Source organism: Maylandia zebra, linkage group LG10 (genome assembly GCF_041146795.1).
Source record: "Maylandia zebra isolate NMK-2024a linkage group LG10, Mzebra_GT3a, whole genome shotgun sequence".
Lineage (NCBI taxonomy): Eukaryota > Metazoa > Chordata > Actinopteri > Cichliformes > Cichlidae > Maylandia > Maylandia zebra.
The window spans coordinates 34461498-34477030 of record NC_135176.1 but is presented as its reverse complement, the minus strand read 5'-3'; the positions used below and the strand labels follow the sequence as shown (position 1 = coordinate 34477030).

The 15533-nt window shown below is 46.8% G+C and overlaps 1 protein-coding gene across 1 annotated transcript in view; it reads left to right on the top strand.

The window, feature by feature from the left end:
- The window catches only part of LOC101480504 (dachshund homolog 2), a 53218-nt gene extending 37887 nt beyond the window's left edge, over nucleotides 1-15331 (top strand). The window contains exons 3-12 of the mRNA XM_076889527.1: nucleotides 2376-2504; nucleotides 2590-2721; nucleotides 2810-2986; nucleotides 3067-3228; nucleotides 3385-3432; nucleotides 3929-4086; nucleotides 4781-4928; nucleotides 5039-5158; nucleotides 13765-13824; nucleotides 14251-15331. Coding sequence (XP_076745642.1) covers nucleotides 2376-2504; nucleotides 2590-2721; nucleotides 2810-2986; nucleotides 3067-3228; nucleotides 3385-3432; nucleotides 3929-4086; nucleotides 4781-4928; nucleotides 5039-5158; nucleotides 13765-13824; nucleotides 14251-14288 — 1172 coding nt within the window. The 3' untranslated portion in view covers nucleotides 14289-15331. The remainder of the gene's footprint in view (nucleotides 1-2375; nucleotides 2505-2589; nucleotides 2722-2809; nucleotides 2987-3066; nucleotides 3229-3384; nucleotides 3433-3928; nucleotides 4087-4780; nucleotides 4929-5038; nucleotides 5159-13764; nucleotides 13825-14250) is intronic.
- The last annotated feature ends 202 nt before the right edge of the window (nucleotides 15332-15533 follow it).

Here is a 15533-nt window from a genome sequence, read left to right as displayed (position 1 = left end):
TTCTCCTGTTTTCCGGGTAGGGAGCGAGGGATAGCTCTGTCATTTGTTTGTTCTGTTTCTTTCCTAGGGTTTAGTTTTTCTCTGGTGGGACTTAGTTGGTTTTGTTTATTATTTTGGCCTGGGCTCACCCTGGAGCTATGCTTCTTTTCCTTAAATAAAATCACCTTTTTACTCACAACTGGTTTGGATGTTTGGCTTGGGAACCAGGGCGGGGATTTGTCTCTCTCTCCTCCAACCTTATGTGCGTCCCTACACGCCTAGACTAGGGGCGTAACAGGTGGGCTGATGTGGCAACCAGAAGGTTGCGAGGAAATGTTTTTATTGTCATAGGCTTTGATTTGACTCTTTGGTTTCTCATTTCTCCACAAAATAGACGTGTGTCAGCGTTCCTGAGGACAGTCATGTGGGATGTGTAAACCACTGCAGGAACAGCCACGGATCAAATCAGCCACTCGGCACCTTTTATTAGTTCAGAGCAGCAGACTCTGTCAGCCAATCAGTCTCCATCAGCACGGCTCTGCAGCTGTGAAACAGCTGCTTCATCTTCCTCCTCCTCACTGACAGGATTACTTCTAACAGCTCTGTGATTGGCCAGTTCTGATGAACTGATGGAGGCTGTTTCTATTTCCTCCTCAAACTCTGCACACACACATCAGCTGATGAAATCTGGACCGCTGTTTGAAGCCCTCTGAGCTCTGCACTGAAAATCAGTGTGTGCCTTTCCCGTGTGTGTGTGTGGAACAGGAAGTTGAAGCATGCGGCTGCTCTCGGGATAAACAGATGAATAAAATCAAAGTCGTGTCACTTTGATGAATTCATCCTGTTTGTCGTCTACATCGTGTGCAGTGAAGGAGGAACAGCTGTTTCCTGTTGCTCAGCAACCGCACGGTCTGTCTGCAGGACGCAGTGTGTGTGTGTGTGTGTGTGTGTGTGTGTGTGTGTGTGTGTGTGTGCGTGTGTGTACGCGTGCATGCGTGTGTGTGTGTGTGTGTGTGTGTGTGTGTGTGTGTGTGTGTTTTCATTAAGCTGTCAGGTGTGTCCGCAGTGACAGAGGTGAAAGGTTTGGTATGTGCTCCGTCCTGTCATCATCACCATCTTCAGTGATGTTTTCAGCGGGAGAAACATCTCATCATCATCAGGTGACTTCTTCAGTGTCAGCTGACATGAGTACCAGCCCAGTGGACACTCCTTCAGTGATGAGGATGTAACATCCTGGACAGGGAGGAACGCTGGTTTGAGGGCGGAGTCAAGGAGGCCATTTACGTGAAAAGGGAAAGACCATCTCTGAATGGAGGAGGGGCCTAAGGGTACATCTGTCACCATCTTACAATGATGTGATTGCAGCCATTCCCCAACTCTCTGTGAATGGGACTCATGGACATTGATCAGTGGTTGTTGATCAATGGTCATGAGAATTTGCATATTAATGATCATAAACTGACCTACCAGCACATTGTGACCTAACCCTAACCCTGCTGGTTTCAGTCATTATGCAAATGTCCTGTTTATAAGGTTGATACCTGCAGTCAGCTGAGACTGAAGACGTCACCTGATGATGATGATGAAACGTTTCTCCCACTGAAAACATCCAGATGAACAGAATCAACTTTCAGGATTTCCTTTCCTGGATGACTGAGCGTGCATGAACACATTTAAGAAATGAAACATTTCACAGTCACAGGTTGTCAGACTGTCACTTCCTGCACCAGCATCTCCTTCCTGCTGAATGTTCTTCCACAATAAGAGCAGGTGTTTTATTTCAATACTGAGAGAACAGGAGAACTCAAGGTCAGTTTGCTGCTGTGATGACACTTCACACACGAGGTCACCATGCTAACAGTTTCCCCTTACTTCCAGTCTTTGTGCTAAGCTAGGCTAATCACCCATGGCTGTCACTCTCACAGAATCTGCTGCAGAACAAAAGGATCAAACTTTCTTTGTGTTTTTGTTCATTTAACAAGCCACAGGGAGACCGACCACTCGTTAGCATCGAATTAATTGGTGCAGCTAATTAACTGGGCCAAGTGGCTGCAGGGAGAGATAGATGGTCGAGAGACACCAGCAGTCACTGGAGACTTTCAGGCTGCCAGGGTTGTTAATTATTGATCAGTCAGCAACTTCCTGAAAACAGTTACCTTCATCACCTCCTCCTCCTCCTCCTCTCTAGGAAGAAAAAAGCTTTCATGACCAACAAAGACGATTCAGTCTCGCTCTGATTTCTGAAGGACTAAACTGATTCTTCACCACATCATCATCATCTCCACACATCTCATCAAACATTTACAGCAGAAACAATCCAAACCCTTCTTTTGTGAGTGCAGCGGCGCCCCCTTCAGGACACACTCTGCCATCACTCTTTGTTCTCCTGTCTGCAGGGCTGACAGCGGCGGCAGCGATGGCCGAGATTCTGAGGCTCCAGAAGATGCGGATGATGATGCGTTTCCATGGCAGCAGTGATCAGCAGCGACCTTACAGCAGACCTGAGTCGGAGAACGAGGACACGGGTTCGATTCCCTCAGTTTATTCCAATCTGACACTATAGCAAATCAAAGGACGGCACCAAAGTCTAAACCTTTGTTCCCTCAGCAGGAGGCAGTGAAGGATCCTGGGAAAAGGAGCAGCAGCTCCTCTCTCCTCCCCCCTCAGTTGTAGCGCCTCCTGCTGGTTTGGCATCCCTACATTTCAACACTTTGCAGCAGCAGAGCTCGCTGTTAGCCAACCGTGAGTCACCGCTCTCTTCTCATTGGACGCCTGATCATTGTTAGCTTAGCGTCACAGCACATAACTTATCTGTGTCCGCCCTCCTCAGGCCTGTCAGACCTTCCATTTATGGTTATGCCACATCCCATCCTCCCTGTGGGCTTGCCTCCTGCCAGTGTTGCTATGGCGATGAATCACATGAGTCAGCTCAGTGATTTAGCAAACATGGCCGTTGTGTCACAGGTCCACACAGAAGAGAGCAAGGTAAAAGCTAGCAGCAGCAAAAGTACCAGAGCTAATGCCAAAAGAGCCAATGCTAAAGGGACTAATGCTAGCAGTGTTAATATTACCAGCACTAATGCTAAGTGTGTGTTCAGGAGTCTCCTCTAGGTAGCCCCTCCCCCACTCCCAGCGATGATGAGCTCCACCCACAGGAACCAACCAGCCAATCGCCTTCTAGGGCATCTTCATCATCATCATCATCATCATCACCCCTTCCACCAGCACAAACACCAGAGCTGGGTAACCACTCACAGTAGACATACTTATGTGAACTATGACAGCTTTGCTCTTTGTCGCCTCAAAGTCCCTGTAATGTGATTGTAACAGTATGTCCCCACAATACTTCTAAACAAGAACACACACGCACACAGTCACTGATCTGCACGTTTTCATGTGTTCACACTACAGATGGGGAGCCAGGAAACATCAAACAGGCTTTGAAAGAAAAAGGTGTGTGTGTGTGTGTGTGTGTGTGTGTGTGTGTGTGTGTGTGTGTGTGTGTGAGTGTGTGTGTGAGTGTGTGTGTGTGTGTGTGTGTGTGTGAGAGAGGAGCAGCTGGTACATGAACAGTAACGGGTCCTGAGGTGTTTGGATACAGACTCCGGCCCAACTGATATTTATGTCTCTGAGTCTGTGGCCCTGGTTCAGCTTCATCCTCGGCTCGTCCATCAGACTCAGTTTAAAGGACGACTGCATGTGTAACTCAGAACAGGATAACATGCAGATAATGGGCCTGACTTTAGCTTCAGCTCGTGAGATCGCCCTCTGCTGTTGGTATCAGCAGTGACCGAGCTAATGTAAGACATGACAGTGTAGCGCCAGTGATGGTTCTACTGTGGAGATCGTGTACGACAGCAGCGAGAACAGATGATGACGTAGAACATTAAAGTACAATAAAGTCCAGATGTTTTTATTTTTGTTTAAGCTGCTTTTCTCCTACCTGCAGAGGACAGCCTGCTGCCCCTCCCCCTCATCAAACCAACCTATGAGAAGCTGGCACTCACCTCCCAGTCACTGTCAATCAAACACACAAACCCCACCTTTGCTCCGTTCCTATTGGCTGAGGGTCTGTCATCGATGGAGACGCTGCTGACCAACATACAGGTGACAGACCGAGATGATGGAGGTGAAATATTCATATAGAGACATCAATGTAGTGTTGTGGAAGTTTTCCCTTAAATAAAGCCTGCAGACGAGCGGTGAGCAAAGAACACAAAGAACAGAAAACCAAGCTTGGTGGAGCCTGCATGACCGCGGGGCAGGTCAGCAGAGTCTCCCTGAGCCTAGCATGGCTCTCAGTTAAAAACCTTCTCCAGGAACAAAAGGCAGTGCACAGCTGTTTCACACCTTAAGGTTCACACTCCCTTGCTGCCTCCCAGAGTCCTCGAAGAGACAAAAGACTCTTCCTGTGGAGTTGTCTGCTTCCCCCAACTTCCTTACTAGACCCCCACCATTTGTCTTAACGTATGAGTGTCAGACAGTTAAAATCCAGTGGCACCAAGGTATCATACAATAAAATAATGTGATTAATACGTAAGTAAAAGAAATTCCTCTACAGTCGAGACATCAATTCAGCTCATGAGGAGGAATGTTGACCATGAAATCAAAAAGCTGAGACTGGAATATTTCAAATTGAGCAAATGTGAAATCAATACAAGGTTACATGACGAGGATGTGGGAACTCGGGAATCTGAGACATGTTAATGTGCAGAATTTAAAATACTGTGAGGGAACATCAGAGATGCAGAGACGAAAAGTACCTGAGAACATCAGGGACTTACCTGCGTGTGTTTCTCAGGGTCTCCTGAAGGTGGCGGTGGAGAGCGCTCGCTCTCAGGACAAACAGAGCCAGCAGGAGAGGAAAGAGTTAAAGCTGGAGCTGGAGAGAGAGAGGGACGCCCGACAGACTCTGCAGAGACAGCTGAGCTCCGAGCTGCACACCAGAGGTGAGACAGGTGTAACAGGTCAGAGGTCAAGTGAGCTCTAATGGACTAGAGGTGAGAGAGGTGAGAACTGTTCACACTACCTGTCCTCTTCGTCTCATCTTCCTCATCAGTGTCGATCCAGCGGAGGCTGAAGAAGGAGAAGAAGGCAAAGAGGAAGCTGCAGGAGGCGCTGGAGTCGAGGAGGAGAGAGCAGGTGGAGCGAGCGCTCAAACACTCGGACGGCCTCACAGGTGAACAAGCAGCAGAGCACAGGAGCTGTATCTAACCTGTGATTGGCTGAGCTGTATCTAACTTGTGATTGGCTGAGGTGTATCTAACCTGTGATTGGCTGAGATGTATCTAACTTGTGATTGGCTGAGGTGTATCTAACTTGTGATTGGCTGAGATGTATCTAACCTGTGATTGGCTGAGATGTATCTAACTTGTGATTGGCTGAGCTGTATCTAACTTGTGATTGGCTGAGCTGTATCTAACCTGTGATTGGCTGAGGTGTATCTAACCTGTGATTGGCTGAGGTGTATCTAACCTGTGATTGGCTGAGCTGTATCTAACCTGTGATTGGCTGAGATGTATCTAACCTGTGATTGGCTGAGCTGTATCTAACCTGTGATTGGCTGAGGTGTATCTAACCTGTAATTGGCTGAGCTGTATCTAACCTGTGATTGGCTGAGGTGTATCTAACCTGTGATTGGCTGAGGTGTATCTAACCTGTGATTGGCTGAGCTGTATCTAACCTGTGATTGGCTGAGGTGTATCTAACCTGTGATTGGCTGAGCTGTATCTAACCTGTGATTGGCTGAGCTGTATCTAACCTGTGATTGGCTGAGGTGTATCTAACCTGTGATTGGCTGAGGTGTATCTAACCTGTGATTGGCTGAGGTGTATCTAACCTGTGATTGGCTGAGGTGTATCTAACCTGTGATTGGCTGAGCTGTATCTAACCTGTGATTGGCTGAGCTGTATCTAACCTGTGATTGGCTGAGATGTATCTAACCTGTGATTGGCGACGCAACGAAGGCTGTCCAACTTTGTAGACTCCTCCGAATGCAGCTGACAAATGTGTCCTCCTTTTACCTGAATTTGAAGGATGGGTCGGGTGTGTCCTTCGTGGCCCACCATATCCCAGAATTCATAGCGCGGCCCAGCCAATTCCAGTTTTCAACAATGGCGGCAGCTGCTTAGTTTTAATTGATTCCGTAAAGGACTCGATGTTACTCTTCCTGATGATGCTTTAGATGGAGAGACTTTTGAGGGATGGTTGTTATGAGGAGAGGCATAACAGAAACTTTGCCAGCAGCACACACGACTTTCAGTCTTTTACCCAGGCTAATCTGCCATTTTCCCTCCTTGGTTAGGTTTAGGGATTAGAGATCTGATCTGCATTATCATTTTAAAATTTGGGACACATCATCAGTTGTGGACCTTGGATTCATCGGGTGTTTCGGCCATTATCACTAGAATCCCTCATCCAAGGAGGCCCTGCCAGGGTTGATCAGGCCCTGGAGTGTCACTGGTTTATGTTAAATTGTTATATCTCTTCTTCTTTCTTCTGTTTAGTTTCCTACAGTTTATTTTCTATCTATTCACTGCAACTGAGAAATAAGGTTCAAGGTTCTTTATTTGTCACATGCATAGTTATACAAGTATAACACACAGTGAAATGTAGCCTGACACGCTCCTCGACATGTGCAAAAATTGGGGGGGTATAGAGGAAGAACATTATATATATATATATATATATATATATATATATATATATATATATATATATATTAGGGTGCAACGATATTCGTATCGATATTGAACCGTTCGATACAGTGCTTTCGGTTCGGTACGCATATGTATCGAACAATACAATTTTTTTCAATTTTTTTTTTTTTTTTTTTTTTTTTTTTTTTGTGTCCCGTTTGGATCTATAGCCATCAGAATTGTTGTCTTGAGGCCAAGAAAGATGCCAAGAGGATTTATTTTAAGTGGATCATCATATTGGTCCATTTGATTGACCTTTATTATAATTATGAATTTATTTTATTTTCAGTTGCAAACGGGACAGACATGACTGTGGGATAGGACAGGGGGAAAGAATGAAAGAAAGAGGGGGAGAGAAAGAAAGAAAACCAAAGGGGAGAAAAAAAAAAGAACAATACAAAATTTGTAATTTATTTTATCAACTTTCCTTCTGACGATGCTGTCTGTGTGGAGCGCTCAGTGAATCTGCATTTGACTACTCCGCCTAGGCTCGAGAGTGCAGCCTAGGCGGAGTAGTCGAACGCAGATTCACTGAGCACTCAACACAGACAGGATGGTCAGAAGGAAGAGCGCAGGGCAAGCTAGCGAGACAGAAGTGGACCTCCCCACCCTCATTCAGATCTGGCGTTTGGAATTATTTTGGTTTTCATGTGACGTATGACCCTGAAGGTAAGCGAGTCATGGACTAAAGTAAAACAGTATGTTGGATGTGCCATGCAATGCTCAATTACATGGGTGGGAGCTAGTGTGTTAGCGCAGTTAGCTCGTTAACGTGTTGGCCGTCTAGCCCCTCTGTATAGGGTAGCTCGTTAACGGAGATTTGCCGTGTTGTGGCGTTAAGGTTATTTCAACGAGATTAACCTGAAAGCACTAGTGGGAACACAACGAATATGACTGCACATTTACACCGACATCATCCTAGTGCAAAGACAAAAACAACAAGCATGCATGCTACAAACTTTAGCCGAGTCATTTAGACAGCTGTTAGCACAGGATTCTCCTTATGGGGACCTGATATGTTTAATATGCTGCTGAGAATATAGCCCAGAAGAAGCGGATAGTATAGCTTTTATTTTGGAAAGAGACATTTCTCTGTAATAAACTCTCTTTTCCAAAGATGAGTGATTCCTCAATCAGATACAGGGCTCGCAATATCGCTAGCCCGACGTCCCGGGGCTATCTCTGCCCTGCCTGTCGGGCTATTGTAGGAAAAATATATGTCAATGCTTTTGCATTCTTTCAGAAATGTAGCTGGGTAATTATGTCATTGGGTGAGCCACTGTCAATATGTGACATATTGAAATCGTGTTTGAATTTGCGCTTGTTTTTTTGCTTTCACTTTGCAATCGCGCGAACTGTGTATAGAGAGCGACAGCACTGATCTGTGAGTGATGATAATTTGTGCACAAATTCCTCTGACATCGTCTTATTAATCGTTAGCTTACTATGCAAACATGACAAGTGAAATCTCCCGCAGCTTAAACATGTGAGAGGCTGATCGCGCAGAGAATCGCTGAGCTTATGTGAGTGCGGCAGGATATATATTTCACTACGATGACCTGGATGACTGAGAACCTTCACAGACAGATATATATTTTAGTTCTGCTGAGCCAAATAAGACAGGTCAGGGTGAAGAAGTGACAGCCAAAGAAAAGCTTACCACAAAACGGAGAAGTTATGACAAATCAGACTATAAGGCAAAAAGAAAGTGCAGCTTTATGGTTTCATGGACAAAAGAATTTCTGTGGCTGCAATATGACGAGCTAAAAAACAACACGCACAAGGGTTAGGGTTAAATTTAAAAACTGTACTTTTGTGTTAAAATATATATTTATAATTTTAATAAATGACAAATTAAAAAGGCATGAACATTTTTTTTTGTATCGAAAAAATATCGAACCGTGACACCAAAGTATCGAACCGAACCGAACCGTGAATTTTGTGTATCGTTGCACCCCTAATATATATATATATATATATATATATATATATATATATATATATATATATATATATCTACATATAGTATATACATTGGGTGAATGTGCAGTAGTAGCAGCAAGCAGGTGAATTCTGTACATTAATATGAATAGACATCTGACTATTTTACAGGATAGACAATATAAACATATTTAAAATTAAAGGAATTTGGAATGTACATTGTGCCTTGGTTTAGTGTCTGGAAGAGTCCTGACTCAGTCAATTATAGATGATGTGAGAGGGCGGGTGGGTGTGTTTAGGGCCTGGATGGCTTGGGGATAGAAGCTCCTCTTGAGTCTCTCTGTCCTTGCCCGGAAGATGCTGAACCTTCTACCAGATTGCAGAAGTTGGAACAGTTTGTTGCCAGGATGGGACGGGTCCTTCAGTATCTGCGCTGCTCTAGTCCGGCATCTCCTGGTGTAGGTGTCCTGAAGCGGGGGGAGAGCAATCCTGCAGCAGCGTTCTGCTGTACGGATCACTCTCTGGAGAGCTTTTTGTTCCTTCACACAGCTGTTCCCGAACCACGATGTCATGTTCTGTGTGAGGATGCTCTCCACAGCGCCTGTATAGAAAATCCTGAGGATCTTTGGAGAGACCCTGAACTTCCTCAGTTGTCGTAGGTGATACAGGCGCTGCCTAGCCTTTTTGGTCTGGACCTGAATGTGGGCAGCCCATGTCAGGTCTGAGGAGATGTGGACACCAAGATACTTGAAGGACTGCACCCTCTCCACTGGAGCTTCATTGATGATAATGGGCTTGTAGTCTCTGTGCTGACCCCTTCTGAAGTCCACCACCAGCTCCTTGGTCTTGCTGACGTTCAGCTGGAGGTGGTTGTCCTGGCACCACGATGCCAGATTCTTCACTTCATCCATGTAGGCCGCCTCATCGTTGTTGGAGATGGCACCCAACACCACTGTGCCGTCAGCAAACTTCACAATGGTGTTGGAGCCATGGGTGGCCACACAGTCTGAAGTGTAGAGGGAGTAGAGCAGTGGCGAGAGGACACATCCCTGAGGTGCTCCTGTGTTGATGGTGATGCTGTTGGAGAAGCACCTGCCCACCCTCACCACCTGAGTTCTGCCAGTGAGGAAGTCCAACACCCATGCACACAGACGGCTGTTAAGTCCCAGATCCCTGAGCTTTGTGAACAGTCTGCAGGGCACTATTGTGTTAAACGCTGAACTGTAATCAACAAACAGCATTCGCACATAGTTACCCTGTTTCTTGTCCACATAATACTTACCTCTTTAGCATTTATGGAGCCTCACTTCTTCAAAGAGACAGAAAAGGTGACAGAGAGAAGTAAGACAAGTAAGTAAGATAAGATAGGAGAGAGCAGAGAGGAGAGCCGGAAGGGGGGCGCCCGATCTGGCTTCCCACACCTCCCCGCTGGATCGGGCTGTGCGCTCTACCTCCCCACTGCCTCCCAGAAAAGGGAAGAAGAGCAGAGGAGAGAAGAGCGGAATATTTTTCATTCTTCTTTTTAGTTTCAGTACCATGAGGTTAACTGCGCAGTCCCCAGGAGGCACTGAGACAGCTGTAGCAGTCAACCAGCAAAACTTCTAATGTTATGTTTTACCCTTTGACGCCCCCTGCTGAGGCAGGCCCACCACGATCAATCCTTGGCATGTGTATCGCGGTTAGCTGACTGCCTTAGCTGCCCAAGTGATGTCAGCCCTTTTTAGCCATAGCCAGTGACTGGTCCTCTCAGCAATTCAATTCAATTCAATTTTATTTATATAGCGCCAAATCACAACAAAAGTCGCCTCAAGGCGCTTCATAGATACAGAGAAAAACCCAACAATCATATGACCCCCTATGAGCAGCACTTTGGCGACAGTGGGAAGGAAAAACTCCCTTTTAACAGGAAGAAACCTCCAGCAGAACCAGGCTCAGGGAGGGGCGGGGCCATCTGCTGTGATTGGTTGGGGTGAGAGAAGGAAGACAGGATAAAGACATGCTGTGGAAGAGAGACAGAGGTTAATAACAGATATGATTCAGTGCAGAGAGGTCTGTTAATACAGTGAGTGAAGAAGAAACACCCAGTGCATCATGGGAATCCCCGGCAGCCTACGTCTATTGCAGCATAACTAAGGGAGGATTCAGGGTCACCTGGTCCAGCCCTAACTATATGCTTTAGCAAAAAGGAAAGTTTGAAGCCTAATCTTGAAAGTAGAGATAGTGTCTGTCTCCTGAATCCAAACTGGAAGCTGGTTCCACAGAAGAGGGGCCTGAAAACTGAAGGCTCTGCCTCCCATTCTACTTTTAAATACTCTAGGAACAACAAGTAGGCCTGCAGAGCGAGAGCGAAGTGCTCTAATAGGGTGATATGGTACTACAAGGTCATTAAGATAAGATGGGGCCTGATTATTTAAGACCTTGTGTGTGAGGAGCAGGATTTTGAATTCTGGATTTAACAGGAAGCCAAAACAGGAGAAATCTGCTCTCTCTTTCTAGTCCCTGTCAGGACTCTTGCTGCAGCATTTTGGATCAGCTGAAGGCTTTTCAGGGAGTTTTTAGGACTTCCTGATAATAATGAATCACAGTCGTCCAGCCTGGAAGTAATAAATGCATGAACTAGTTTTTCAGCGTCACTCTGAGACAGGATATTTCTAACTTTAGAGATGTTGCACAAATGGAAGAAAGCAGTCTTACATATTTGTTTAATATGTGCGTTGAAGGACAGCAGTGTTAGCTAGCTCTCTTATAGCCTGCCGTTGTGCCTGTCCTCTGATCCCAATCTCTCTGAGCAGTTTTGCTGTTGTACTAGCAACAAAGCCCCTGCACCCCACTTCCACCTGGCGCACCTTGATCTTCCAGCGTCTGTCCTCTGCCTCAGCTGCCAAGTTGGCATACCGCAGCTTCTTACGCTCAAACGCTTCCACAGTTGCTTCCTCCCATGGTACCGTCAGCTCAATGACATACGCAAGTTAGACCAAAGGACGAGGTCTGGTCGCAGAGTAGTTGTTACGATCTCTGTGGGAAAAATTAGCCAATTATCCAAGTCCACTTGCATCTGCAATCCCTGGCAACCTTCAGCGGGCCCAGGTCCGGGGTTGAGGGGCTCGTCCTCGGCTTGTCCCATTCCCGGACAAATGTTGATGAAAACTGACGCTCCTCTTGGTTTGTGAAAGGTTGAGCGTTGATGGATTTCCTTTTGCGCTCTCAGCCAGACACCAGAGGACCTGGTTGTGTCTCCATGTGTGTCTGCCCTGAGTAAGGCTTACTCTTATTACTTTTTCTCGGTCACAAAATAAACTTTTAACATATTTCCAGGCGAGAATGTAGCTGTGTAAACTTCAAATATCTGCTCAGTTTATCAAGACGTCCAACGTTTTCGGAGACGTCTGTTACCCACCAGCTCGACAGCGAGCCGGGAGGTCGCGGGTCACTGAAGCCGAGAACGGCACAACTCCCGGCACATCACTTTCAGATCACCGCGGACTTTCACTACTCAGGTTAAACATGATATATAAAACACTTAGACAACCTAAAACGTTATTGTTGGGCTTTTTGTTTTATTTGCTCGTGAGTAAATCGGTTTGGCTGAGATCAGTGTTATTAGATTAGGTTAGATTAGATTAAACTTTATTAATCCCCCGGGTGGTTTTCACACAGCTGAATAAACGTCAAACAGAAAACTGATTAAAAAGATGGTCGAGTTTACTCCAGTGTCCTGTTACATTTTAGACAGCAAGGAGCAGACGGACGAGTTTATTTAACTCCACCGAGACAGCGCTGACGCAGATCTGAAGGCGAGACCGTCCAGTTTCAGAGCTGTTTACTTCCGGCCTTCTCGGTCTTCAAAGGAACCCGCCCACGTAGACCGCGAAGGTGGAGGCAGCCCAAGAATTTGGACACCCCTCTTGACTTCATGTCCTTTTTTTTTTTTTCTTTTTTTTTTTGCCTGTCCCGTTTGGCTCTTTTGCATCAGAATTGTTGTCTAAAGGCAAAGAAAGATGCCCAACGGATTTACTTTACCAAACTGACCATCCCAGCCTTGCCGTAATGGTCCATTTGATTCACCTTTTATTGTTTATTTTATTTTCACTTGCTGAATACGGGACAGACTTGACTGGGGGAAAGAAGGGGAGAAAGAAAGAGGGAAAGAGAAACAGCTGAGAAGAGGGACGGGGGAGAAGGGCAAAAAACAAAAACCAACAGAACGGGCAGAGAAAAAAAAAATGCATATATCAATCACCTGGATCACCTGCTGAGAAAGAAAAAAGAAAGCAAGCAGAAGAGAACAAGAGTAATAGAATAAACAACATCACAATGATATATGGGAATATAACAGTAAATACTAAATGTTAAACATTATTGTGCAGCACATAAGATCAACAGAACACAGTGTGCTTTGAGGTAGGAGCCAAAAAGGGTGTAGTTTGTGGGTGTGATCACCCGTGTGTACACCTGTGAGCATGGACGCGCTTGTTTTTTTAAAAGGTTCCTTCATGTGATGATCTGCTAGAGGGTGTGGGGGGGGCCACAGCCCCGTCCTCCAGGGCATGAAGCAGGTATGGAGGAGATCAAAACTCCAGACATCCAGAGGCCCCCAGAACACAAGAGACCAAGGAAGACCAACAGAGGGGCAGCCGCGCCACTGTCCCAGAAAGAGCTGAGGAGAGTCCCAGATGAGGGCTCACTCAGCAGCCGCGGAGCAGAAGCCAGGGGGAGTTGCAGTGACGCGCCCGTGAGCTCCGCCGGCAGCCAGCCGTGCCTGAGTGACCGAGCCCCAGGCCGAGAGGCCGGGGGCACCCCACCTCCGAAGTGGCCCGAGCGAGCCCCAGGCTCCAGGCCCCGATAAGCGGCCGCCAAGGAGTGAGCCGGTGTGTACCTGGACGCCCACCCCCAGACACAAAGAACCACCAACGCACCGATGTCTGAGGGAGTCCGCCACTGGCAGGGGAAGTGGTGGTGGGGGGAGATAGGCCTCCAAACCTTGGAGGGCCTGAGATGTCCCCAGAGAGGTGGCGTCTGATACCCAACCTGACATATAGACACAGACATACAGGCACACACAGATACAAACATCCATTCCCACCCTCATGCTCTCATATGCACTTACTCCATGTCTTCATGTCCTTGACTTCCTGTTGGTTTTCAGATGCTGTGACTCCGGAAAGCGAGCTGGAGAACACCCATCAGGAGAATGCTGCAGCTCACGGTAACGAAGCGCGTCACAGACGCCGCGCCAGCTTCCTCCACACAGACGCCATAATAACACAGCTCAGAGACAGGACGACACTCGGTACTGCAGTACATGCAGTGCTGAGTGTGTTAGTGACCACAGGTGTATCAGCAGAGCGTCACACTCGTCGCTTCCTCATCTCTGAAATATTTGAATGTTGGAGTTTTTCTCCCTCTGCTGTTTAAACTCAGCTGTTGGTGTTTTAGACTCTGTGACAGAAACAGACGAAGGTTTACAAGCTTCAGTGCGTTTAGGTCAGTTAGGGTGAAGCCGTGATCAGACCACTGCAGACGCTGATGCTCGTGCCTGCAGCTCTGACCTCACCTGGTCAGTGTAAACAGGAAGTGTCACACCGAAGCTGTCTGACACTTCCTGTTTTTTCTTCTTCTCTGTTTTTTGCAGAGCACCGAGTGTTCACCAAACCCCCGCTGCTCTTCTGAGGCGGTCGCTGTGACAGAGGAGGAGAAAACGACTCCCATCAGCCAGCTGTCTGCTAATGGACAGAGCACAGAGGACACTGTGAAAGGGGCGGGGTTTCAGTGTGATGTCAATAGGTGAAATGTGACCTCACGAGGAAGCTCTGCCCCACGGGATCTGCTTCTGTGACTAATGTGAAAGTGGGTGTGAACTGTTACCCGAAGGGGGCGGAGTCACAGCTGGACGTGTTTGATGCTTAGAAAACTGCATTTGACGGTGACACAGGTGCGCTCCGGTCTTAACGAGCTTAACGAGGCGGCCGTCCCACAATGCTCTGATTTACTCGACTGTATTTTGTTTACTGTCGTTTGTTTTTGTTTTTTATTAGTAAAAAAACGAGAATGAATCAGTGACGAGTTGAGTTCAGAGCCAGGAACTCTGCTTTTGTCTCACTGCAGGAAGCTTCTTCTCTTGGCTCTTGACGGAGGCCGTCGCACTTTCTCCTTCTCCCTCTCTCTTATCTTTCCTGTTTGGCTTCTCGTTTGTATAGTCTCGCTTATTCTCTAACGCTCAGAGAGTCTCCCAGACTTGTTCTCTGAAAACCTAAAGAAGAATAATTTGATCAGCTGGTCCCTTAATGAAACTCCTGGGCTTGGGAGAGACGTTTGCTGCCGGATACTCGATGGTCGGTTGCATCGTGTGTCTGGCAACAATCTACCAGTTCAGAACCACAATAACAGAGTTCAGGCTGATTGGAGCCGGCTCGGTTTATCGAAGAACAAGAAGCGGCTACAAAATCCCACAAGGCTGTCCGACATGATAGACGATGGGCAGGGCTGTGAGTAAGACTGTGTTTATTGAACGCAATATGGATACGATCGTGGAGAAGAACAACGGGAATTGAGAGACTTGGTGACCTGTGACGGACATCAGACCAACTAACACTAACCAAAACAGCTACCATCTCCATCTCATGCGCCAGCTGGATGCTCAAGGCAGCAGCTGACGGGAATAACAAAACTCTCCGTTAGATAACAAAACTGTGTTGTGACTCCCCCCCCCCCCCCCCCCCATTCAAGTCCACTCGCATCGACTGAAGATTGTTGACTTTTGCCTAACCGGGCGAAAGGACACTTTCTCACACACACAAACACACACAAACACACACAAACACACACATATGCATACTGACACAGACCTCCACTCACCCCCCACCCCCTCCAAACGCCTTCCAGGCTCATGTCTTTATGTTGGGAGATGTGCTGATT